The sequence below is a fragment of the Polypterus senegalus genome, chromosome 3 (assembly GCF_016835505.1).
Source record: "Polypterus senegalus isolate Bchr_013 chromosome 3, ASM1683550v1, whole genome shotgun sequence".
Taxonomy (NCBI): domain Eukaryota; kingdom Metazoa; phylum Chordata; class Cladistia; order Polypteriformes; family Polypteridae; genus Polypterus; species Polypterus senegalus.
In genome coordinates, this window is record NC_053156.1 from 288774701 (window position 1) to 288801990 (window position 27290).

General features: G+C 42.4%; 1 protein-coding gene across 2 annotated transcripts in view; it reads right to left on the minus strand.

The window, feature by feature from the left end:
* Positions 1-26642, minus strand: part of LOC120526279 (CMRF35-like molecule 3) — a 52461-nt gene extending 25819 nt beyond the window's left edge. Inside the window, exons 1-2 of one of the 2 annotated variants that reach the window (XM_039749386.1) lie at positions 26239-26642; positions 18774-19106 (exon numbers count right to left, since the gene is read on the minus strand). In XM_039749386.1, the coding sequence (XP_039605320.1) occupies positions 18774-19106; positions 26239-26317 (412 nt within the window). In that variant the 5' untranslated portion in view covers positions 26318-26642. Of the gene's footprint in view, positions 1-8853; positions 8997-18773; positions 19107-26238 lie in introns of those variants that run through there. The other variant, XM_039749387.1, reaches the window with a different exon arrangement.
* Positions 26643-27290: the final 648 nt, after the last annotated feature.

The following is a 27290-nucleotide window of genomic DNA, read 5'->3' on the forward strand; positions in this document are numbered from 1 at the left end:
AAGGGAGCAGATGATACTTTGGAAAGTATGGCTGTGGATCATTCACTGTTACATATATGTGTCCGTCAACTTTATTCTTATTCATCGTCTGTGTGTTTCGGTCTTTCCAACTCAATGCACATTACAATATTATTCTTGATGCTGTTATGAAGTCACAACAATTACATGCAGCATAGCGCAATATACTACCTTATTATGGTGTTATTGTTCATCTTCATCTACTCCTCCTCCTACTGCTACTACTTTAACTATTCGTATTATCTTTTTGTTAAAACCTTACTGTTAGTAGCAGAAAACTATTAAATGTCATCATGATTTCCAAGGAGACTACAAAACACCTTCATGAGTGGCATTTTGTGACTTGTGGTACCTTAAAATCATGACATCATTCACTCATTCTGAAATGTGAACTCCTACTCCAAGCTTCATAACTGTTACTCATGTCCTACTCGGAGGTTGGACCTTGGACATGGCAGATTTATATTCCAAACATACAAGCTATAAAAACCTGGATATGGACACAAATAGATGAACAGACACAAGCTTGGTCTGCAATAGAAATAAAATCCTGCAGTACTTCTTTATATTCCCTGCTTTGTACCCCAATAAATACAAGTCATCGCCAACATACTAACAACCCAATTGTGCTTCACACATTTAGAAAATGGAACCAATGTAGGAAACACTTTAAGATTGAGAAGCTTTTATCGGTGGCACCTCTGCACGAGAACCCCCTTTTTCAACTCTCACAAACGTACGCAGTTTTTAATGTCTGGAAAACAATTGGGATTAAATCACTTAGAGATCTGTACATAGACAACGTCTTTGAATCCTGCGAACAATTACACTCCAAATTTAACTTTCCAGCAACACATTTCTTTCACTATCTTCAGATCTGAAACTTTGTTAAACAGAACCTGCCCGATTTTCCTTTTCTCTCACCGGAAAAAATATTGACCAGTCTTGAGGACTCACACAGCATTTCTGCAATATATAAAACCTTTTTACAGTCTCTCCCTTTCAAAGATTCAAGAGGACACTGGGAAAAGGATCTCTTACTTGTGAACACGGCCCGGACACAGACAGGCGGACATGTTGTCTTCAAACCACCACACGTTTATTAACACAAGTATTTACAATACTGGTCACAAGACCTAGTCCAATGGTCACTCAGACCCAGTTCAAAGTGCACAATACCCCAATAAACACACAGTCCTGGCCACAATGCCTTGTCTTCGGGCCGCCTCCACAGCTCCTCTTTCCTCGTCCTCCTTCCACCCGACTCTAGCCTCGAATGAATGGAGACGGCCCCTTTTATATGGTACCCGGATGAGCACCAGGTGTTCCCGGCATTCCTCCTCTGGCCACGCCCTAGCGTGGCGGAAGTGCCGGCTGTCCTCCCGGCTGCTCTCTGGGCGCCATCATAAATCTTCCCCCCAGCACTTCCTGGTGTGGTGGAAGTGCTGGGGTAACAGGTCCCCAAGGCACTGGGCGCCTCCTGGCGGTGACCACGGGCCCCTACAGGGTGGAGCTTCCATGCCCTGTACCCGTGGCCCCCAAAGCAACCCGGAAGGCAAGCCCCACGTGATCCAGGGTGGGTGCAGACCCACATCCGGTCCTTCATGTCGTCCCGGCCGGGTCATGGCCCCTGGCATCCCTGGCATACTCAATATATCAGAAAAGAAGTGAAAAGTAGCAATGCAGAGAATTCACTCGAGCTCCAAATGCTCAAAGCATACAATTATTCAACTCAAAATTATATATCAAGCACATCTGTCTCATTTCAAATTGTCCAAAATGTTTCCAGGGCGAGATCCGACCTGCGAACGCTGCAATCAAGCCCCAGCCTCACTGGGTCACATGTTCTGGGCCTGCACCAAACTAACGTCATTCTGTAGAAAAATCTTTATATGCCTTTCAGACGGCCTTGGGGTCCCAATCCCTCCTAATCCGCTAACCGCTGTGTTTGGTGGGCTCACAGAGGGGCTTAAAGTGGAGAAGGACAATTAAACTGTAATGGCCTTTACTTCACTATTGGCACGCAGACTTATCTCACTCAACTGGAAGAATCCTAACTCTTCTCTGTTAAGTCAGTGGGTAACTAATGTTTTATATGATTTGAAATTGGAAAAAATCAAATTCTCACTTACTGGATCTGTACAAAAGTTTTTCAAAACCTGGCAGGATCTGATCAATAACATTTTAGAATAAGCATTTAAATTGAGGAAGTGGATTCTCTACCCTCTATATTTTCTGCATTTATCTTTATTCAATTATTAATTTATATATTTACTTTAATTTACTAGCTCAAAGTTTTACTCTGTTGGCCTAGCTCTCTTTCTCAGGGGTGGGAGTTGATTTGCAATAAAATCAATAAAATAATAAAAAAAAAAGATTTACATTCCAACCCTTTTCTTAATTAGTGACCAGTTTTTTTTTGCTGCTAATTAAGTTCTTTCACAGATCATTTTATTTGACTTGTTTTTAAAGATTCAGTCCTCTGAAACGCTTACGTTTTTCCTTTTTCAGCACCAAAACAGAAATGAGACGTGAAGTGAGCCAACAGATGACAATCTAAGTCGAGGGCCTCAAACTCCAACAAGTTTTCCTCCAAAGAGTTTCTTAATTAGGCGATGATTCCTGCTGGTAATTAAACATGACTTGTTGGCTGCTCTTATTTTTAAGAGCACTGTTGTGGCGGGCGGGACCCACTCCTGGCCTGGATGTCCTTTGACACTGGGACCGGGGGAGCAGCCATGGGATGCACACTACATCCCCAGGAACGCTTGTTGGCACCCTTCCTGGGTTACATCATGTGGGACTTCAGGGCTCAGATCTGTTGGGCTCCATGGCCACCACCCGGAGGAGCTGCACGGCTTAACGAGTCCATGTGGACTGGAATGGAGCCACACCCGGAAGTGCAGCCTAATTAGGTCAATTACCACGTGGAACACGTCCGAGATGGGCTACAAAAGGACCCTGCAGCCACTACTCAGGGTGCCAGAGTCAGGAGGAGGGACACAAAGCTGTCAACGAGGAGTGGAGGACTTAAGAGTTTGTTTGGAATTTGTGCCTTTGTGTGGCTGTGTTGTGGCTGAGGGACGCGAGGAAGATGTGGCCCCCAACTGAAGAAGGAAATAAAATCCTTTTTGGTTTATTTTAACGTTCCTCTGTTGTCAGTCTGTGTTGGGTCGGGCGTATATATAGCTCCTTTACCACACTGTCAAAATGTTTTGTGGACCTGAACAGATCAACATTACTGACACCTTCATCCTTCTTAATTTTAGAACATTAGAACAATCTGGATGAGAACAGGCCATTCGACCCAACAAAGCATGGCAGTTATATCCACCTTACTTCGAGTCGAGTTTTGAAAGTCCCAAAAATCCGACTGTCTACCACACTACTTGGTCTCTTATTCTAGGTGTCTGTGGTTCTCTGAGTGAAAAAGAAATTATTCATTTTTGCACAGAATTTCTCCTAAACAAGTTGCTAATCCTGTGTTCTTGATGAACTCATTTTAGAGTCACAGTCTCGATCCACTGGACTAATTCCCTTCATATTTTTAAACAGTTCAATCATGTCTTCCCTAGATCTCTGTTTGCTTAAACTGAAAAGGCTCAGCTCTTTTAATTTTCCCTCATATTTCGCCCCCTAGAATCTGCCTAGTTGCTCATGTCTTTTTCTATCGATACCATGTCCTTTTTTGTAGCCCGGAGAACTAAACTGCACCCAGTACTCCGGATGAGGCCTCACCGGTGTGTTATAAAACTTGAGCAGAACCTCCTGTGACTTGTACTCCACACATCAAGGCTCTATATGACCTGACATTCTGTTAGCCTTCATAATGGCTTCTGAAAACTGTGATAATGAGGAGTCCACTACGAGTACTAAACCCTTCTCATAAATTGTACAGGGTGGCCCACGAAAAAGTAGCCCGCCTTCCTGCCAGAGTGACGCACCGATTGACTACCCTCATCACGAAAGCTGTTTAGACGTAGTGCAAACGTGTGAGTACGAGCTGAGCGACATGTGTTCCATTCCACAAAGAATCATTTTCAGCACTTTCTGTAAAGAGTGAGTAAAGATTTTTGCATTTCAAGTTTCTTTCTTTATGGAAGGGCGCCTTTTTTCGCCAGGATGGCGGGCTACTTTTTCGTGGGCCACCCTGTACTTTCAATTTTCAGACCTCCCATTGTGTATTCAAATCTAACATTTTTACTTCCCACATGTAATACTTTACATTTACTGACATTAACTTTCATCTGCCACAAATCTGCCTAAGGCTGCATGCTGGTCTAGTCCCTCTGTAGCAATTCAACAGATTCGAGATTATCTTGCCAATCCACCTAACTTGGTATCATCTGCAAACTTAACCAGCTTGTTACTTATATTCCAATCCAAATCATTTATATTAAAAATAGCAGCAGCCCCAGCACTGCCCCCTGCTGGACACCACTCTTAACATCTCCCGTTTCAGATGAAGTTCTCCGCACCATCACCATCTGCCTCCCGTGTCTGAGCCAATTCTGCATCCATCTACACACAACACTCCAAGCTCGTACATAAAATATTGTATGATGGACACAAGTTGCCGGTCATGTGTTCGATTGGTTTTATATCTCATTACTGTTTGGCTGCTAATTAAGGAAAAGGGAGACATCTGAGGGGTCTGTTCTTAAATGGCAAGTCACTTAAATTAAGACACATAAGTTCATTAGCAGCAAAAACTGGCCACTAATTAAGAAAAGGACCAAAATAAAAACCTGAAGTCACAGTAGCACTTCAGGACCGGAGTTTTAAACCCCTGTTGTACATCAACACCTTTCATCAACCATCTTACTATGTTAACAACTGAAGTTTATAAGCCTTTAGAGTTGTGCAAATAAGAATAATCAGATTTAGGCTGGATCCTCATAATAATAATTAGAAGAAGAAGAAGAAGAAGAAGTAGAAGAAGAAGAAAGAAGAAGACATTTACAATGACAGAAGAAGTAAAAGATTACTATGCCGCATCAGTCATCACATGAATAAACAAAGGCTGTGTCCCTCAGTAGGGAACCAGGCAGAGGCTGAAAAGTATGCTACTGGACCAAACTCTACCCACCAAGCAAATGAGGATTACCAAGCCAAGGACATTCCTTAAAGAGGCCCTCATGCTGCACCATCTCAAAATCTCACTAAAGTTAGTCAACAGAAATTGACTAGGGAAGAGTTTAAAGAAGTCATGGAAGCCTTCTACATTGCTTCCCTCAACTCAAAAACATTCATAATTCAAGACACCTATGGCTTCTGGTGTGCCAATAACCCTATAAACAGGCTGAACCTAGAATGAAATAAAGTTGCAAATGTTCACAGTGATATCATCTGTAAGGAAAGACTCACCAAAATGGAGCCACAAACTATTCAAACAACAGTAAAGCAAAGAGATGAGAATGCAAAATCTGATGAGCTAGATGTGAACACAGGCCCACAAGAGCAAAACTGAAGGTAAGAGTCATGAAAATGAAAAACGTAGTGAGTCAGGCAACCAAGAACTGCCATATAAGGATAAACACAAGAAAAGTGAACGCAATGATAGAAAGAATCCTTAACAAATATGAAACAGCCAAAGAAACTTCAATAGGCCAGAGACCATTAATCCCAAAAATAAAAAGTGATCAGCACTCAAAATCAGCCATAGGAACATCAAACAAAACCATCAGCCAGACAAAAGACCACCTCCCAGAAGTGCTGACCCTCACAGACATTAAGCACCTACTCTATGCAGCTGCCTCTGCCATTACTGAAGCAAAAGACATCAAACAAAAGAGGAAGTGCAAACTGAGAAAAGACAATCAACCAAAATGGAAAAAGAAAATTGAATTTGAAATACGCAAAATCGGGGGATAATCTACACTAAATGAGATCAAAAATGACAGACCAGTGTGGAGGATGGCCGGCTGTTTATCCTGGTCAATACCCCCAAGCCGCCAGGTGGAGCCCTCCTTGCAGCATGGAGGTCCCCAGAAGACCAGCAGGGCATCACAGACAATGGAGTTTTTATGCACCAACCTGCTGGATGCCATGGGGGCCACGAGAGGGAGCTGCAGGGAGGACCGAAGAGTTCCTCGTGCCCTATGACCCGGAAGTTCGTCATAGGAAGAGCGACAGGCTTCCGGGTTGAGAAAAGGACTATTTACCCTGACCCGGAAGGAATAAGGACTTGTGGACTGTTGGGCAGGAACACCTCCGGGTCAGGGAGTATAAAAAGATCATGGAAACTCCCAGACAATGAGCTGAGTTGGGAGGCAGGGTGGCTAAGCGTCTGGGAGTGGAGGATTGGTTATTTGTGATTGTTTATTGAGAATTGTGGAGAGGAGCGTGCTTTGTGCACATTATTATTATAATAAATAATAATTGGATTTTATCTGGTGTCTGACGTGTGGTCTGAGGGTACAAGGGTGCGAGCAATAACCCTAATCTGTCACACCAGTTAAAAAGAAACAAACAAGAACACTATTCAAGAAGTACAACATCAAACAAAAACACCAAAGACCAACAGCCATTGAAAAATTGAAACAACTACAAACAAAAGCCCAACGAATGAAAAGGTTCAATAACTGAAGTTCTTTCACCAGAACAGAACTTAAGAAAATGTAAAGAAACTCTATACAGAACTAGGAAAATAGTCCATTTTAATCAAAGAACCCCATAAACGTTGATAAAGTACAGAGCTTTAGAGCAAAATCTAGGGAAATAACTAAAGAGTTACAACAAAAATGCTTAATGGGTCGGGCAAATAGAAACAGAGAACACCCAAACCAACCAACAAGAATAGCCACAAATAACCCTCGAAGAAACAAAAACAGTAATACGAGATCCAGTAACTGGAGAGCCCCTGGGAATAGCAAACTTCTGGATCAAGAACTTACCATCCTTACATCAAGATTTGAGAGATGCCTTCAATGGGTGCATCAGAAACCTGCCCTGAATGGCTCTCAACTGCTACTATCAACCTTCTTCCCAAAACAGAAGACACCAAAAACCCTGTAAACTATCGCCTTATCACATGTCTCCCTACAACCTGCAAAATATTAACATCCATATTTCCTCTAGAAGTCGCTAGCTCCCTAGTTGGAATAAGTTCTTTTTAATTTTGGCGTTTTAAGTAACCTGAAACTATATAGTTATAATGTAAAAAGGCGATACCTCTCCCATAGTGATATGGCGGTAAGAAATCACATAAGCGAAAATAACTTAGCTTTCTTTAACGCTTTACGTGGCATTACAAACGAAGAAAGCCAAATGGCAAGACAATTACCCAGGTGGGATCTCAATGTATACAGTCTGACATTTTTCGTTGCTGCGATGGAAGGATTTTCAGGACGAGTGACGTTATCACTCATCCGTCCGTCGGCTTCGAGGTGTTTGGCTGCTGTCCAAGTCTTTTATACTGTTTTCTCCACATGCAGGCCCTTACTTAACGTTCCAACAAAGGCAAGAAGAGGATTCCATTTCATCTCTAACATACAGAAATAGTCCAATGCCCATTTTTGTAGTTGTACCTTCTCTCTTCAAATGCTTACCTAGCAGTTCTAAATGCTGAGAGCCCCTTTGTGCTAACTTTGGCCTGTACATGTGAGTGGACTAATAAAATAATTTTTGTACAGAGCACAGTGACATTAAACTTATATTCTGATTACAATCCATCACCACAGAGAGAGTTTACAAGCACCAGGAAGAAACTAACCTAATTCCCATATGGAAAATGAAGCTATGGCTGCAAAAAGCAGCTTTTAATAAACAAGGCCATTACTAAGCAAGTGAAAACAAGAAAAAAAAACCTTACAATAACCTGGATATACTAGTCTGTGCTCCATGATTGGATATTAAGATGCCTTGAAATGTACTAAATGTTTGAAGTAAAACGTTTTTAACAGTAAATATGAGCCAGTGGAAAACAATCCTTATTCTAAACCATACAGATGGAATTCTCTACTCAAGACAGATCAACATCAACAGTGGCACATTTCAAGCAGATTCTCTCTCTCTATCCCTTCTTTTTTGAGTAGCCCTTATTCCACCGTCCTCTCTCCTGAAATTCACTACTAATCATCTATTCTATATGGGTGACCTGAAAACGTTTGCCAAGAATGACCATGAACAAACTAGCTTTGTAGCCACCGTGAAAGGCTTCAGTGACAACATCAAAATGGTGTTTGGACTAGACAATTGTGCCAAAGCTGCATTCAAAAAAGGAAAACTTACTACCACCAAAAACATCCAAATGGATTTAGACATCACCATCCAAGGCCTAAAACATAAATGCACATACATATACCTGGGAGTGAACGAAGGAGACGGGATACACCATACCAAAATGAAAGAAAAGATCAGAAAGGAGTACTATTGAAGGATACAAATGAGCTACCTCATTCTAATCCTAGGCTCAAGAAATGGACCCCGTCATTATGTTGTATTATGGCATGAATGCAAGTCTAATAATAATAATAATAATAATAATAATAATTATACTTTTTTTTATATAGCGACTTTTCCATGTTCAAGTTCCTGACGCCAACAGAAATTAGGTGTTGTATAAAAGACTCAGTTGACTGGCAGAGCCATTAACTTACCCAGCCTAGCCACCAATAGGGGGTAAATTTAAGCCAAGACTTTGTCTGCATAATATGAAGTCCAGAGAACTTTTAGGCTTCCATCTGATCTCTCTTCATCAACAGAATGTTACAAGAAATTGAGTCTACACTTTTATTTTATAATAAATCTAATATTAAAAAAAAAAACAGACGTTGCATGATATTGCAAAATTAGAACAAAGAGACAAACTGAAAGGTGACATACAGCACTTACCTGCATTCAGGCAGGTGACAAAGTACAGAGTGAGACTCATGTTAGGCTTCCTGACTACCCTGCCAGGTCATCCATGGCATCTGCCAAGCGAAGGATGAGCACAGCTTCTCAGGCATCACTTTCAGTGCAGATCGACAGCTGAGGTCCTCTGCACCTCAGGAAGTGTTCAGGAAATGCTTATGATGTGAACTATTGCATTTTAGGGAAGTGAAGAACAATTCTATAAAACAGGGTGGTATGCTTCCTTTTATAAAGTAAGCATAAAACAGAAAAAAAAGTGAAGTGATTGAGGGGTACCACACTGGTTAGCTTGGCTGCTTCACTACCCTAGAGTCTTGGGTTTGAATCCAGTATTTGAACTTTATCTGTGTGGGTTTTTTCTTCCCATCTCAATGTTAGGCTATTTCATCCCGTGAGAGTGACTTTGATGTTTGAATATTTATTGTCATGTGTACAGAGGACAGTGATGTTCAGAAACGTCAGCCCAACATGCAACACATAATCACTCTCCAGCATCACGATAAAGCACCAGTACTCAAATGTTGACTTTTCCTTGAAACTTTTGGATTCTTTCTTCCCAAATGCCATTCTACAAATAAAACTGTGTTTGTGAGTGTGCTCTGCAATGAAGTGACCTGAAAATATGAATCACAGGGACATGCACACTAAGTCAGTGATGGATACTGGCTCCAGGAAAGAGAGATAGCACTTTGTTAAGAAGGACCAGGAAATAAGAGATAATAAAAAATACATTCAAAGTTTTTAATATTTTTGGTATATATTTGAGAGGAGGTTTATTGTTTGTCATAATATACTAATATTTACTTATTATTCATCAGGCTTCAGAAAAAAAGCCAAATTTCCTCCAGAGGACAAATAAAGTTAGCCTTCCTCTTTGTCGCACCCCCCGAAATGCCATCTTGCACCCAGGTTGGGAAACCATATCTATCTATCTATCTATATATCTATCTATCTATCTATCTATCTATCTATCTATCTATCTATATATCTAGTGCCTTTTATATCTATCTATCTATCCATCTATAATATAGTGCCTTTCATATCTATCTATCTATCTATCTATCTATCTATCTATATATCTATCTATATATCTAGTGCCTTTCATATCTATCTATCTATCCATCTATCTAGTGCTTTTCATACCCATCTATCTATCAGTTATATAGTGCCTTTTATATCTATCTATCTATTACTTTTCATACCCATCTATCTATCTATAAGTTATATAGTGCCTTTCATATCTATCTATCTATCTATCTAGTGCCTTTCATATCTATCTATCTATCTATCTATCTATCTATCTATCTATCTATCTATCTATCTATCTATCTATCTATCTATCTAGCGCCTTTCATACCCATCTATCTATCTATCTATCTATCTATCTAGTGCCTTTCATATCTATCTATCTATCTATCTATCTATCTATCTATCAGTTGTTTTGCTGTCGGTCTGTGGTTTGATTGCGTAGGTCTTTTGTGGGCGTGTCTGTGGGTTGCTGGCGGGAGAAGGAGGTGGTGGCGTGCGGAGTGGGCTCGTGAGTATTTCTTATTCTTTTTTCCTAATCTTTATTTTTTATATTTTTTGTTTTTTGCTTTCTCTAATGTGTAGTGGTTCATTTTGCTGTCTACATATTGTTTTTTTTATTGACTCCAGTATTGTATTTGCTGCGCCGAGACAAACACCGCCTGGCTTGATGCCGCGCAATTTTGAAAACTTAACACGCCGGCATGGCGTAAAGTTGTTGGTTGATCCGATGGTCTCTGTTGAGCATCTAGAATGAATAAAACTGTTGTCGTGTTCTTAAATGATGAGAGTTTGGTGCATACTCTTGTTCAGAATGGTGTAATTATTAATGGCACGTTAATTTCAGTTTTACCTCTTTCTACTCCTGCACGGAGGGTGATAATTTCAAATGTTCCTCCGTTTCTAAAGAATGACATTCTTATTAAAGAACTTGAGAGATATGGGCAGATCATATCAAAAGTTTTAATGATTCCCTTGGGCTGTCGATCACCCGACTTAAAACATGTCGTCTCTTTCAGGAGACAAGTTCATATGATTTTAAACGATTTACAAGGTGAACTTGATGTGGCTCTCAAATTCAGAGTAGATGGTTTTGATTACGTGGTTTTTGTATCATCAGAGTCCATGAAATGTTTTAAGTGCGGACAAGTGGGGCACAAGGCTAGCCAGTGTAAGCGCTCTGAGGAAACGACAGACTCCGCAGTACCTGGCGTTTCTAAAAGTAGCCGTGAGGACTACTCGATATTATATGACGATGAAGGCAGTGAGTCTTCTGTCAGTTTTTCTGATGTGGAGGAGGACTTAATGGAGGGCCCTGGTCAGAGTGTGCAGGATCAGAGCAGTTCTTTACCTGCTACGATGGCGCAACCGGCACCTGAACGTGCAGCTGAGCCGGCGGATGCGGCTGAGTCCGCGCCCCCAACCAAAGTCGTGCAGAGTGGTGAGAGCCCCAGAGAAGGACGCTGCGGCGAGGCCGGATCACTGACTACGGACGGTGTTACTGTTCATTCTGCACATACGAGTGACGGCGCTGAGCAGCCTGTGAGTGTGGCTGCCGTTCATGATAACGGGGCTCTGCCCAGCACCGAGCTCATTGAAACAGAAGCTGTACAACAGATATGAGAGGTTGAGGAGAATGTTAGGGCTGAGAATGCGATCGATAAAATGAGCACCCTAGCAGACAACAGCGAGAGTGCTGTTCAAGAAATGGAGGATGAGACAGAGTGGGTAAAGCCCGTGACAAGAAAAAGGAAAGATGGGTCCGCATGTAGCGGTGTTGCTGTAAAGCACAATAAAGTTGAGAGCTCAGTCTCCACAGCTGACGACTCTGAGAATGTTCAGGATGAGCCTGAGGTGCCTGCAGACGTTGGTATTTTGAGTCAGGATGAAGGCGGTGGCTCGGGGACATCAGTGAGGTCCAATCTGTCACCTCAGCTGAGCTTCCGTGGTGGCTACAGTAACGATAGTATAATCCGTTTCGTGAAATTTATTGAGGGCAAGAGGGGTGTGAATGTGAGTCACCATTTCCCCGATCTTCAACTGTTTTTGAGCTCAGCTAAGGGGGTCCTACGCCAGGCTACAGCTTTAGGCCTTAAGAGAACTGAAGCTGTGCGGCTGAAAAATGTGATGAGCAGGGTGAAAAGATCCTTAAATCCCAAGCCAGTATGATGTACTGCTGGACACGTCCTTCCATGTCTTTTTTTAAAGTTGTTTTTGGTGACTGCTTTTCTTTTTGCCTTTTCATGCCTTTGTGTAATTTTGGCACAATTAACATCAATAGATGCCAACATGACAACAAGCGGGTCGCGGTGTTCGATTATCTACTTAATAATCAGCTTGGAGTTATTTTGTTACAAGAAACTCACACAGACCCTGCTAACCAGGCAGACTGGCACAGAGGCTGGCAGGGACAGGTGTTTTTGAGTCACGGGTCAAGTGTTAGTGCCGGGGTCGCCATTCTCTTTTCTACTTCTTTCTCACCCGACTCGACTAGCGTGACAGAGGTAGTTAAAGGCAGACTACTGAAAGTGGAAGCCTGCTTAGGGGGCACAACGTGGGTATTCATAAATGTTTATGCACCCAATGAAGGAATGGAGCGGTTGCAGTTTTTCTCTTTGCTCCATGACTTACTTGTGCAGTGCAAAGATGAAGATCTTGTTTTTGTGGGGGGATTTTAACTGCACAGATGACGCCACCTTAGATAGAAATGGCCTGGAGCCTCACCCCAGCTCCGCGGCTCACTTGAAGTCAGTCCTCAGCAAGGCCGACCTTTTTGATGTCTGGAGGGCATTACACCCAGGAATTCGCCAGTACACGTGGGTGAAGGGTTCGGGGGGCTCGATCTCCATGGCGAGACTAGATAGAGTGTATTGCTTGAATCACCACAGCAATCTTATAGCGAACTGCTCCATTCATCCTTCTGGCTTCTCTGATCACAGTCTTGTCTTTCTAAAGTTTCCCCTCCATTTCAATCTTCCTTTCCGTCATACTGGCACTTCAACAACAGCCTACTGAAAGATCTCCGTTTCATTGAAGTTTTTGAATTCTTCTGGAAGAGGTGGAGATTGACAACAAGTTCCTTTTCATCTCTGCGGCAGTGGTGGGACTGTTCAAAAACTGAAATCAAAGTGCTGTGTCAGCAATACACACAGAATGTAACTCAGAACATGAGAAAGGCAATGGCAGAGTTGGAGGAGGACATCTTGGAGCTCTCTTCGTCTTTAGACGGCTCTTTCAACGATGGCGTCTTTGAAAATCTAAAGACAAAAAAACAAGATCTCATGGACTTATTGGACAGGTGCTCTTGTGCGCTCAAGAATTCAGGAGTTGGTTGAAATGGATTCTCCTTCTCAATTTTTTTTTTGGACTTGAAAAAAAAAGATCACAGAGTAAAGTGATTCATGCTTTGAAAAATGAGGATGGGCGCATCATCAAGGAGCCTGAGGCCATCAGAGCTATTGCTCAGGATTTTTATAAAAAGCTATTCTGTGCCGAAACAACAGAAGATACCTCTGAGACCAGGAGCCTCCTAGACAACCTGCCACAAATCCCAAAACGGAAAAGAGCTTCTGGATAAAACCCTCAGCTTAGAGGACTTGACTACGGCCCTTGGCGGACTAAATACGGGAAAGTCACCTGGCATAGACGGCCTGACGGATGAGTTTTTAAGACATTCTGGAATTTATTAGGTGCGGATTTATTGGCAGTCTTCAGGGAGAGCATGATGAACAATGAACTGCCATTATCCTGTCGGCGGGCTGTTATTGCTCTGCTCCCAAAAAAAGGAGATCTGTCCGACCTCAAGAACTGGCGTCCTGTTAGCCTTCTTATGTACGGATTATAAGATTCTGTCCAGGGCTCTGGCTACTCGCCTGCGCAGGGTAATGGGGTGCGTCATCAGGTCAGATCAGACCTACTGTGTGCCAGACCGCTCCATCTTTGACAATATATTTCTGGTGCGAGACCTGATTACGACTTCAAAGCTTCTTGGTTTAAAGGCAGGAATGATCTCCTTGGATCAAGAAAAGCTTTTGACAGAGTGGATCACCAATATCTGTTCAGAGTCCTACAAGCTTTTGGGTTTGGGTCCTCCTTCTCCAAATACATTGAAATGCTTTACTCAAATATACAGTATATGGCGTTCTGAAGATTAACGGTGCCATAACAGCCCCCTTCTCTGTCACCAGGTGTATTCGCCAGGGCTGCCCACTCTCAGGGATGCTCTACTCTCTGTCAATTGAGCCCCTCCTAGAGCAGCTCAGGCGTCGTCTTTCTGGTCTCAGCATCCCAGTTTGCCCCACTACTTGTTTTAAGGTCGTGCCACGCAGATGATGTGACTGTCTTTGTGTCTTCTACATCTGAGGTGGACACTTTAGTCAACTGCTTAGTTGTTTTTCAAAGACTGACGTCGGCGAAAGTCAATTGGCTCAAGAGCAATGCTTTCTTGCTGGGGGACTGGGGACTCGATCTCCTCCAGCTCTTCCTGAGACCCTCCAATGGAATAAAACGTGTTTAAGTACCTGGGGGTGTATTTAGGCACAGATGGCACTGCTGTAGAAAATTGGGTGGGGTGGACAGATCTGATCCAAGCAAGGCTGAACCGTTGGAAGTGGCTTCTGAGGACATTTCATGTAGAGGCAGGGTGTTAATCCTGAATAACTTGATTGCCTCCATGTTTTGGCACAAGCTCAGGTGTGCTGATCCACCAGTAGCTCTGATCAAATCCGTACAGACATCATCCTTGACTTTTTGGGACAGTCTACACTGGGTCCAGAGAGGTGTGCTGCACCTACCAGTGGCAGAAGGAGGGCAGGGCCTGATTGACGTCAGGAGTAAAATCGAGGCCTTCAGGCTCCAGACACTGCAGAGGCTGTTCTATGGTCCAGACGGCCTGCCTTGGAGAGACCTGGCGTTTGTACTTTTACACAAAGTGAGTGAGTTAAAATTTGACAAACAGCTACTCCTCTTAGATGTTCCAAACTAACTTTATCAGTTTTGCCAAAATTCTATCAGTCAATGTTGCTTACTTGGCATAGTAAACTTATGAGATCTCGTTTTGTTTTTGGCAATCTTCATTGTTTTTTAGAGGAACCTCTGATTAGGAATAATGTGTTGAAATCTCCTCTGCTCTTCTCTTGTCACTTCACCTCAATCCTTATTAAAAGTGGAATCACAAAGATTGGCCATCTTTTAAATAGCCACACTGGCACATGGCACACCGCAGCACACCTCACATCAGTCCAGGGCGTGAGGTCTGAACGTCTCGTACACCACTTTCTGTGCCAGTTTAAGGAGGCCTTGGTGAACTTAGGCGCAGGGTCACTGTGCCAGAGCGTCTCTCCGGACAATCCGATCTTCAACTCAGATGTCACAGAACTCGTCATCCAAGTCAAGCCCAACGTCACAGACTGCACTGACCGGCCGGGCTCCATTCTGATATTTGGCAACTTAATAGACAAGCAGTTTGACACGATGGGAAAAAATGAGCTCTACCAGGTGTGTGTTAAGGTGACTTTTATAAATTTCTTAGAGACTTGCCAGACACACGTGGAGACAAGAACTGCATGTTGGAGCGAATGAAACTCCAGCGTGGAGAACTTTTTATAAACAACCACTGCAAAAAAGAATTGGCGACCTGCAATGGAGGATTCTTCATGGGGCTCTCGCCACCAACTCCTTTTTATCGGTTATTTCACTGGGAACATCAGATTGTTGTCCGTTTTGTCAACAGTGAGAGACTGTCTTTCATCTTTTTGTTAACTGCAAACGGCTCGAACCATTTTTTATATTTCTCAAGACACTTTTGGATAGAATAGGACTGTCATTGTCAACTGTTTTTATTTTTGGTATTAAGTATACTCAGAGACAGAGAAACAAGTGTGTGCTGGGAAATTATCTACTGGGCCAAGCTAAACTGTCAATCCTCAAAACCAGGAGGAACAGAGAAAAACTCAAAGACCACCGATGTGCTCCTGATGTTTAAAGTACTGGTGAAGTGCCAGTTGAAGTTGGAGTTGACTTACCATCAACTCATTGGAGACATGCAGACCTTCTGTGATTTATGGGGGCTTGGGGGGGCTTTGTGTTCTGTTGAGAGAGGCAAGCTGGTGACTGGGTGGTGACTTCTTTAAATGTCCTTCAAAATATTTAAATACTGGATGATTGAAAGCTCAGAATAGGAGACTCCTGGGGAAATACAATGCTGTGTGTATAATGGAGAGCGATGTACGGAGTAGGAGACGAGTACAGGGGGAGTGATGGTGGAGTAAACTGATTATGAAATGTGTGTTTATTATGGAAAATTATTTATTATTTATGTGTGGATCAGGAGGCATGTATAAGGGAATAGTGGTTTAATGAACAAATTATGAATTACTTATTTAATATGGAAATTCTGTACTTTATGTGTGGAGTAGGAGGCGTGCACGGGGCAATAGTAGTGGAGTAATGCAACATATTTATTAACTACATACTACTGCTGTGTTCATGGGTTTTTTTTTTTGTCTTTGCACAAAGTAAAGTTAAATTTTAATATTAAAATAATCTATTAATGTGCGGAGTGGGAGGAGTGTAAAGGGGGAGTAATGGTGGTGTTTGTGTTATAATGAATTAACATTTGATTTTCTTATTAATGTGTGGAGTAGGAGGAGTGTAAATGGGGAGTAATGGTGTGTCTGCTGTATGGTTCTTTTGTTTATTCTGAATTTTGGCTTTTTTTTGTCATTTAACTGTGTATATTGTTATATTGAGGGGCTTTTTTTATGTTCACAATAAAGGTTGTTTTAAAAATAAAATAACTATCTATCTATCTATCTATCTATCATATAGTGCCTTTCATATTTATCTATCTATCTATCTATTATATAGTGTCTTTCATATCTATATATCTGTCTATCATATAGTGCCTTTCATATCTCACTTAAAGGTTTTCCAATGTTGTTCCTTGTCCTAGTGTGTCTATTGGCACTTTTCCACTGCATAGTACGGCATGACACGGTTCAGTTCAGCTCACTTTTGGGGGGTTTTCCACTGGGAACAGTACCTGGTACCTGGTCCTTTTTTTAGTACCACCTCAGCCGAGGTTCCAAGCGTGCGAACCGTTACCAAAACGTGACGTGTAAACTCTGCTGGTCACTTATTGGCCGGAGAAAATCGTCATTACTGCGTCACTGGCTATTCTTTTCTTTAAAGGTACACACACGCGGAAGTTTGTGTCCCGTCTCTCCATCGCTGGACGCAGTTTGTTGCATAAGTGGATGAATGTTTCTTCAGACATTCGAAAGTTCTCCAGCCACTGAGTGTTTGTAAAACCGGGAACAATCACATCCCACCACTCTGAAGCACGGTTAAATGTCCAAACAGATGGTCTGTTGCGGCGACTTTTTGCAAAATGTGGAAGATCTGTAATATACAGAATCAGCATTTTAATGTTACACTGGCAGTTAAGTTCATTTTATGCTTTGCAACAGTGATAAAAGTTAGCTAGTGATGTGCTTTTTTTAGATGCTTACCCTTGCGCGTCGAGCTAAAGTGTTGTCGTTGTCGCGTGTTGTTGTAAAGTTCCACGGTGTCACGGCAGTAGAGGCGGCGCAACTATAGCGACACGTGAATAATCCCACCCACTCTAAAGCGGTATTAAACTGCAGTCGAAACGCAAACCGAGCCGAACTGAGCCGAACCAAGGTGAGCTGTACTGAACCGTGCTGTGCCGTACAATGCAGTGGAAAAGCGCCATAAATAAACACAGGGATCTACAGTTCCTGTATTACATCTTGCCTATAGAAGGGGCCTGAGTTGCCACAAAAGTTTGCATATGTAATCTTTTTAGTTAGCCAATAAAAGGTGTCATTTTGCTTGACTTCTTTATAACAAGAAATCTTTCATTTTATTTTCGATCATATATTGTTACCACTATGAGGCATTGCAGCACCTCAAACCCCTGACACAACCTTACAGACACAAGTCCCGGTTTAAATAAAAGGTTTATTCCCACAATTACCTTACACAAAGGTTCCAAAAGTGACAAAAACACAATACAATCTTTTTTCCCTCTCTTTTGTTCTCCTTCACACCTCCCAGGCAAGCTTTGTCCTCCACATCGACTCCATCTCGCCTGGCTGAGATTGAGCAGCTTCTTTTATCAAGGACTTGGGAGTTCTTCTGGTGCCAGGGAATAGCCCGTTGGAAGCACTTCTGGATCAAACAGAAGTCCCAGACAACAGGGATTATAAATCCCCCTGGTGGCCCTCATGGTACTATGGGTCCTAGCATGCCCTGTGAGTGTCCATGTTGGAATCTCAGTCAAGGGATTGCACTGGCCTCCTAGACAGTAAGGATTCTTGTTCAACCCTGGCCAGGATGCAAGTCCATGTGTGCCGTCCATTACAGTATGTATAATTTGTAACTAGGGAACTGGACCACCTGGAGCATCTTGCTGATATGAAGACTACATGAACCAACCAAGGTTGCATACTTCCTTGTATTGCTTATATTTACTGCTATTGATTTTTAAGGCTTAAACTGATATCTTGAAATACTAGGGAGCTGGATGAATTATTCCTTGTCTAGCAATGGTTCCTTAAGGACACATGACGATGCTCTTGTGAAGTCTCCTATTGGTGGTAAACTGAGTTGAAGTAAAGGAGGGAAAGTTAAACATGGCCCCAGTCAGTGATGGTAGAGGTCCCTAGACTTGCATATGTAACAACATGGACAGTGAGACAGGTAAGAGGCTAGAGGTAACAGGTATAGAGCTGCTTTTGGCATTTCTTCCTAAACCTCCATTTTGAAAAGAACCGAAGAGGTTACTTGGTAACTTTCACGTTAAATGCATCTGATAACACGATAAAACAAATCTGAATGAATTGACTGACCTGGATGGACTGTGAGTTTGACTTCGGTGTAGTCATCTTTTAGTAACCTATCCACTGCGCACCAGTATGTCCCGGCATCACTCATTTGCAGCTCCTTGATAGTCACGGTGAAAACTCTCTCCAAGGTGTCGTCATACAGAGAGTATCGACCTTCTGTCACCAGAGTGTTAGAGTTTTTTGTTCTGATCAGGGCGTTATTCAGTATCCATCTAATATTAGTCAGGTATTTCTGAAAATGTTCAAATCCTTGTTCATATCTGCAGTCAATCGTCACACTTCCTCCTACAGTCCCATGCACCGCTATCACTCCGTCACTGCTTATGACTCGTACAACTGCAGAGATGAAAACATCAGTACTGAGGTTAGTAAAAGAGATAAAAGGATCAGCACTGGACTTTTACTTGCTCACATAGGCGGTTTTAGACGGGGACAATAGGGGCCATTGCCCCTGTAGACCTGGTGCTGGCCCCTGTGCTGAAGAGATAAAATTTTAAATAATTACTTACGGTGATATGCGCTGGCACGGAAACTGGAACTAAAGAAAACTGGCAAAACGACAAAGGAAGACAAGCTCCAGACTCCGTGAGTACCACATACTAAGCTCTGTTGTTCAAAGGGAGCTAGATTGTGATAAAGAAGCATTTCGGTCTTCCTTTTTTTATCCTGTCATTGACTGCATGCTTAGTGAACTGAGCAGACATTTTTCAAAGACCAATTGTGAGCTGATGAGCAGTATCCGATCTCTTAACCCCAAGAGTGATGCATTTTTGATAGACACCACTTTGTTTGAATGTGGTCGTCTTTATGATGCCAATATTGATGACCTGGGGCATGAACTGCATCAGTTCAAGAGACTTTTGGAAAGACAAAGAGCGGTGTGATTCAAAAGCCATCCGATACAGTGGAGTTGATCCGTTTCACTGAGCCGTACAAAAAGGTAGTTTACGAGCTCTTTAGACTGTGCAAAATAGCTGTTGCACTCCCAGTGAGTTCTGCCACTTGTGAGCGGAGTTTCTCCACATTAAAATTAGTAAAAACCGACCATTGCTGATGAGCGTCTTAGCAATCTAGGGGTGCTAAGCATTGAATCCAGAAGAGCCAAGGCTTTGAACATTGATGTATTTGTGGACCGTTATGCAAAAAATCACAAACGCAGAATACTGTTATTATAATGTTACAGGCTACTGTGTTGCCAGTGCTAGAGGATGAGAGATTACTGAACAGAAAATGGGAGTGTACATTTAAGTTTCATGCTGTAAAAGTACTAGCTGTACCCCATGGCTACGCCCACACAGTAATGAAACAGGACAAACTTTAAAAAATCAATAGACGTTGCCACTGTATCTAATCGTGTTCAGCTCTGACGGGAGAGTGTTCCCTGCGTGGGGAGAAAAGCACATGGCCTTCATATCTCTGGCAATCAGCAGCTACCCTCTAAAACACACGTAGCTCTGATCTCTCTCTCAAAAACGTCCACCGTTACTCCTTAACAATCTGTAGATGATAATGTCTGCTGAACAAACTGGTATCGCTAGCTAAGCGGAGGCGAGGTGCACTCCAACACGTGGCAAGACATAGAGCTACTCGAACGGAGGCTGGCGAGTAAATGAGAAAGGCCCCACCCCCCTGTCCTCGGCCCACAGCCACTCTGTTGGATTTGCATAAATACATCGGTACTGCAAGCGAACTCTGGTACTTAGCGCGATGAGAGAAGTTGCAAAATCAACTGAAAAGTTCAAGAAAATTACAGAAAACAACCCGAACTAAATCCGTTAAGTAATTCTCTCATGAAAAGTGGACAGACATACAGACAGAACGCACAAATTTTTAAAACCGTTTCTTAGCGAGCACCTATGGGCCAAGGATAACCTACATTCCAAACTTCAATTCCCAAGTCCTCATGGTTCGGGAGATTTCGTGATGAGTGTGTCAGTGGTATTTGGCTTTTATATATATTGACTAGCAAAATACCCGCTTCGCAGCGGCGAAGTACTGCATTAAAATTTTTATTAAGAAGAAAATTTTACCTTTTAAACTGAGGGAAAATATGCCAATAATTATTTATTAAGGATCTCTTTGTATACCACGTTGTCAGTTCGGCCCTCCGGTTGTAATATGACCAAGCTGTGCGCTAAGCTTACTCTTGAGCATGCAACGTACAGTTGGCCATGTGAACAGTAATCTTGTCTCAAATCTCACAGCTTGGATTGCTGCTGTCATAATCGGTTTGAGTTTCATGGTTTGTTTCAATTACGACAGTATTTGCAGGATTTGTTGTGTTGAAGTGACATTTGGCATCTGTCAAGTGTTGTAAGCACACAACCGGTTTCAGCGATAAAATCACATCCAGCTTTTGAGAGTTTAAACATTCATAAACATCAAAGTGTCCACTACTGAAATCGTCACCTGTGAATCTAAGATGTTTAAGAGGCATTGGCGGTTGTCGAAAGGTGTAAAATATTTGGCCATTTCAGTATACTTGAAAGCGACAACCGAACAATTCAGCGGCAGCCATCAACTCACATGCAGATCCATAGGTGAAAGGCTTAAGCATTTCTCTCTTCTACTGCTCCTGTGTATTATAATTATCTCCTGTACCGTCATCAGTCCACACCTTGAACCTGTCCCAGTCATTCAATTACATAAGACACAATGTTCCTCCGGATATCAAGAGTGAGCCTGATATGGCGTGCAATATGTAACAAAGAGAATGGAAAAGGTAGGTGGTATCTCCGGGCATGGAAACCATTCGTAAGTGACAGTTCTTTGATCGATACTGATCATCTCGATAGACATGGTAATGGGGTTGGAATGATAAAGGAAATGGGTATCTGAGCAATGTAAAGTAAGTCTAAAATACCTACACAATAGCTATAATCGTAATAAATGAACAATAAAACAGCGGAGAAGCTGTGGATTAAACAAAAAGGGCTGTAGTTATCAGTAGGGAGACGTGAATCCGTGGTGAAGCAAGGAAGGGAATGTAGACACTGGAGCGACGGACGGCATAATATAGGCAGGCAGCCAACAACGTGGGAGGCGTTGGAATGGGGACCCAACGCCTCACATGGTGGCCGAGCTGCAGGCTATGGACGATATCTGTACGTAAGTAGGATTCAGTTAGCGTTGGGAACCCGTGTACCAAATTTCTTGAAGATGGGCCCATAAGTAACAAAGACTGTTGAAAAGTTCAATATGGCGGCCGACAGTGGCATCATACCACCGAAATAAGTACGTACATTGGTTTCGGTTAGTGCAGGGAAGCCGCCTACCAAATTTCGAGAAGATGGGGCCATAAATAAGAAAGCAAGATGGCGGACGTTTTTGACCGTTATGACCATTACGAGTAGAATTTCGAAATGAAACCTGCTTAACTTTTGTAAGTAAGCTGTAAGGAATGAGCCTGCCAAATTTCAGCCTTCTACCTATACAGGAAGTTGGAGAATTAGTGATGTTGGAAAATTCAATATGGCGGCTGACAGTGGCGTCATACCACCGAAATAAGTACGTACATTGGTTTCGGTTAGCTCAGGGAAGCCACCTACCAAATTTCGTGAAGATGGGGCCGTAAATAAGAAAGTTCAACATGGCGGACGTTGTTGACCGTTATGACCGTTACGCTTAGAATTTCAAAATGAAACCTGCTTAATTGTTGTAAGTAAGCTGTAAGGAATGGGCCTGCCAAATTTCAGCCTTCTACCTACATGGGAAGTTGGAGAATTAGTGATGTTGGAAAGTTCAATATGGCAGCCGACAATGGTGTCATACCAACAAAATAAGTACGGACATCGGTTTCTGTTAAAAGTTCAATATGGCGGCTGACAGTGGCGTCATACCACCGAAATAAGTATGTACATTGGTTTCGTTAGCGAGGGAAGCCGCCTACCAAATTTCGTGAACATGGGGCCATGAATAAGAAAGTTCAATATGGCGAAAGTTGTTGATCGTTATGACCGCTACACGTAGAATTTCGAAATGAAACCTGCTTAACTTTTGTAAATAAGCTGTAAGGAATGGGCCTGCCAAATTTCAGCCTTCTACCTACTGTACATGGGAAGTTGGAGAATTAGTGACGTTTGAAAATTCAATATGGCGGCCGACAGTGGCGCCATACCACCGAAATAAGTACGTACATCGGTTTTGGTTAGCGCAGGGAAGCCACCAACCAAATTTCATGAAGATGGGGCAATAAATAAGAAAGTTCAACATGGCGGACGTTGTCGACCGTTATCGACCGTAATTGACCGTTATCGACCGTTATCGACCGTTATGACCGTTACGTGTAGAATTTCGAAATGAAACCTGCTTAACTTTTGTAAGTAAGCTGTAAGGAATAAGCCTGCCAAATTTCAGCTTTCTACCTACATGGGAAGTTGGAAAATTAGTGATGAGTCAGTCAGTCAGTCAGTGAGGGCTTTGCCTTTTATTATTATAGATTCACATTATTCTTTATATATAAACTGGCCTAAAGTTTGAACTGTGCCATCCTGACAGCAAAGGATAAGTAGTTCATTTATAATCATAATAAGTGTAACCCTTTAAAACATTGAGTTACAAGGTGATAATAGCAATGTTCATGATATAATTAAAATTGGATTAAAACAATTAATTCTTACGGAAGCCGAGAGAGGACATGCAATATTGTTATTTTTTTAAATTGTTTCCTCGAGATAACCACAACGCCCTATTGGCTGTAGGGTTTGGACAGAAAGCCTATAGATTTGCTTGCTTTACCCCTCCCTCTCTCTCTCACATCTTCATGAACTGAAATGAAGACCAAACTGAGAACCACAACTCGGCAGCCGTATTGAGACAGATAGGTGGCCTGCCGTGAAGAAAGCCATAAAATGGTGACTTAAGTAGAGACATTTTAAATAACTAACAAGTCTGTGTGCCGCCTGACACTACACATCAGCCTTTATCAAGCTGTATGGTTGCCAATATTCAAATATACTTGCTTTTTTTTATTATTTTATGAATATTATCAATGATACATTATTTAAGTTGTAACTCCTGCTTGTCTTTTACTCTACTAGGGGGCTTTGCTGCCTGCTCGCTTTGCTCACCAACCCCTGACCGCCAGCGCTACGCGCCGTTGTGAAGAAGGGGACTGAACGCACCCCAAAGAGACGAATTTGCTCCTCCGAAACCCCTCTTAAACGGTGATACAATGGGAAACAAACAACAGTTGTGTTTTTTACCTCCTCTTTGCTCGATCAGCTGCTGGATTGCTGCTGCTCCTGTGCCGCGTGATATGCATCTCGTGCAGCGCTTCGAACATTTAAAAGCCTGTACAGCAGCTGTCATTTTGTCTCATTGCCTTTCCTCTCTTCTCCCCCAGACATCCTCAAACACTATTCGATCTCTTTTCGCTGTTCCATTATTTCACCGAGTAATATTTTCAGTTTTTTTTGCACTAATGCGATCTTTACTCTCATTTTTGTGAGACTTTCGATTTTTCCTACTTCCATTATCTCCAACCCTCTCTGCATGTGTATCACGAGACTTGCTTCCAAAGGTTGTAAGGATGACGTGACTTGACCGGCTCACGGGGCGTGAAAGTGTCTCTCTGTCTCTCTTCAAAATATCACGTCTCGTCGCAGGAATAAAGTCTCATCTCATCGCAAGATGTTTTTATAATAGAGAGATGTAATTGCCTGAGGTTATAAATGTAGGAGGGAAGGTGGGGAGAAGTTATAAAGTTCAATACCTTATAAACAGTGCTAAGTCTATGGGATTGGAGGCATCCTGACAAACGCTACACATTAACCCTTAAACCGTCGTAACCGGCTATAGTCGGTTCCCAATGCAATTTGCCAGCACGTCAGAGCTGATCAGTCAGTGTCGTACATTCATTGAGCAGCCAGCTTATGACCACTGCTGCCCCCTAGCGAATCAGCAGCACTGTCCCTGGGATTCAGTGTCAGCGTTGGCGTCTGTGTGCTTGCATGCAGCCAGTTCAAGCGTAGTTGACTCAGTAATTTACTGAATTTCATAAATGGCATTAGTTGCAGCCTGTACATATAATAATAGATTGTTGCAGTACTTTTTAATAGTTTTTACAGTTCATTGGCAGTGTATAAAATGATCAGTGTTGCAATAATTGTGATGCTCTTTGCATGAAATATATCTGTTCCAATAAATTTTCACTTTTTCTTGGTGAATTGTGACGTTTCCTTAAAAAGTGCAGCAAAAAAGTATTTGGGGTCCAGGGGTGCATTAACCCCTAAGTATGTGGTGGGTTAACAACAACAACAACATTTATTTATATAGCACATTTTCATACAAACAGTAGCTCAAAGTGCTTTAAATATTAAAGAATAGAAAAATGAAAGACATAATTATAAAAAATAAATCAACATCAACATCGAATAAGAGTAAGGTTCAATGGCCAGGGGGGACAGAAAAAACAAAAAAACTCCAGACGGCTGGAGAAAAAATAAAATCTGTAGGGATTCCAGACCATGAGACCGCCCAAGGGTTAAAGAATACAAAATGGAAAATAGAGTAATATAGAGCTCTACCAAATGCCAAAGTCTACAAGAGCATCGTGCGTCCAGTCGCCCTCTACAGATCTGAATGCTAGCCGGCCACCATCAAGCACGAGCAGGCCTTGGACGTCATGGAGATGCATATCATCCGGTGGGCACTCGGCCTCATGCAGCTCTACTACATCACGAATGAAAATGTGAGAAGAATAACGGGTGTGGTGCCAATACCGGAGAAAATACAGGAGGCCCGCCTGCGCTGGTATGGCCACGTCATGCACAGCAGCGAGCAGTCGGTGGTCAGGACGGTCCCGTGGACGACCCAGAAAATGGTGTCTTTATCAACTTAAAGAAAACTTGCGACTCGCTGGGCAGTGCACTCGTAAGAAAGATGTGGAGATCGACGTGCAGAAAAGCGGACCCTGGCCTAAGAAAGAAGAAGGACTGGATCCACTTGATTTGTGATGCTAGCAGATCTCAGGTGTCTGAGAATGGATTGACTGACAGAGTCATTACCTTACACAATGTTCCTTTTAAAAGGTGAGGTTGTGATTGGATGGTAAATTTAACCCAAAACCTCATTTACATATTTGATTGACGCTTTTATCCAAGGTGATTTACAGAGAAACAATTGCTGATATTTCTTTTGTTTTTTTGTTTTGTTTTTTTCAGATCAAGTGACCTTCTCTTAGTCACACAGTGTCAGTGTGCAGAATTTGAGCCCACAGCCGCAGGCTTTACCGTTTACCTTGCCTGCTTGTATACAACATGAAGTCCAAAGATGAAGTCCAAAGGTGCTTATAAGGAATTTAAGGTCTCCGGCCAATTCCCCCTTATAACCAGAAATCTAAAAGAATTTGAATCTAGAGTACACTTTTACTTTGTGATCAATTATCATAGATTAAAACATGAAAGAAGGAACAGTCAAGCAAAATAAGAGCATAAAAATACATTAACAATGGCACACCAGCACTAACCTGCATTCAGGCAGATGAAAAAGTACAGAGTGGGACTCATGTTAGGCTCCTGACCACCCTGCCAGGTCCACTTTGGCATCTGCTGAGCAAATGATGAGCACTGCTACCAGGTAACAGAACCGCAATGTAAATGGCAGACCTGAGAGATCTGTGCCCTTTTGTAAATCATGAAGTGGTCATTCAATCTTTGGTGATGTGAAACATCTCATTTTAGGGAAATAGAGAATAGTCCTGTGTAAACAGGGTGGCACAGCTCCTTTTGTAAAGTAAAAAAAAATCATATTAGATATAATAACTAATGTGTGGTGAGCGCACTGGCATCATAATGGCTGCCGTTGCACCATCCAGGTGGGTGCCACACATAGGTGGTGGTTGAAGTGGCTGCCCATTCTTCATGTAAAGTGCTTTGAGCAGTGAGAAAAGAGCTATATAAATGTAATAATTGATATGCCACAACATGAAGTTATGGGAAAGAGCAGTGGAAGCTAGGTTAAGAAGTGAGGTGATGATTAGTGAGCAGCAGGATGGTTTCATGTCAAGAAAGAGCACCAAAGATGTGATGTTTGCTCTCAGGATGTTGATGGAGAAGTTTAGAGAAGGCCAGAAGGAGTTGTATTGTGTCTTTGTGGACCTGGAGAAAGCTTTTGACAGGGTGCCTTGAAAGGAGCTGTGGTATTGTATGAGGAAGTCGGGAGTGGCAGAGAAGTATGTAAGAGTGGTACAGGATATGTACGAGGGAAGTGTGACAGTGGTGATGTCTGTGATAGGAGTGACGGAGGTGAGATTACATCAGGGATCGGCTCTTTCTTATTGGCAATGGTGATGGACAGGTCGACAGACGAGATTAGACAGGAGTCCCTGTGGACTGTGATGTTTGCTGATGACATTGTGATCTGTAGCGATAGTAGGGAGCAGGTTGAAGAAACCCTGGAGAGGTGGAGATATGAGAGGAGAGGAATGAAGGTCAGTAGGAACGAGACAGAATACATGTGTGTGAATGAGAGGGAGGTCAGTGGAAAGGTGAGGATGCAAGGAGTAGAGTTGGTGAAGGT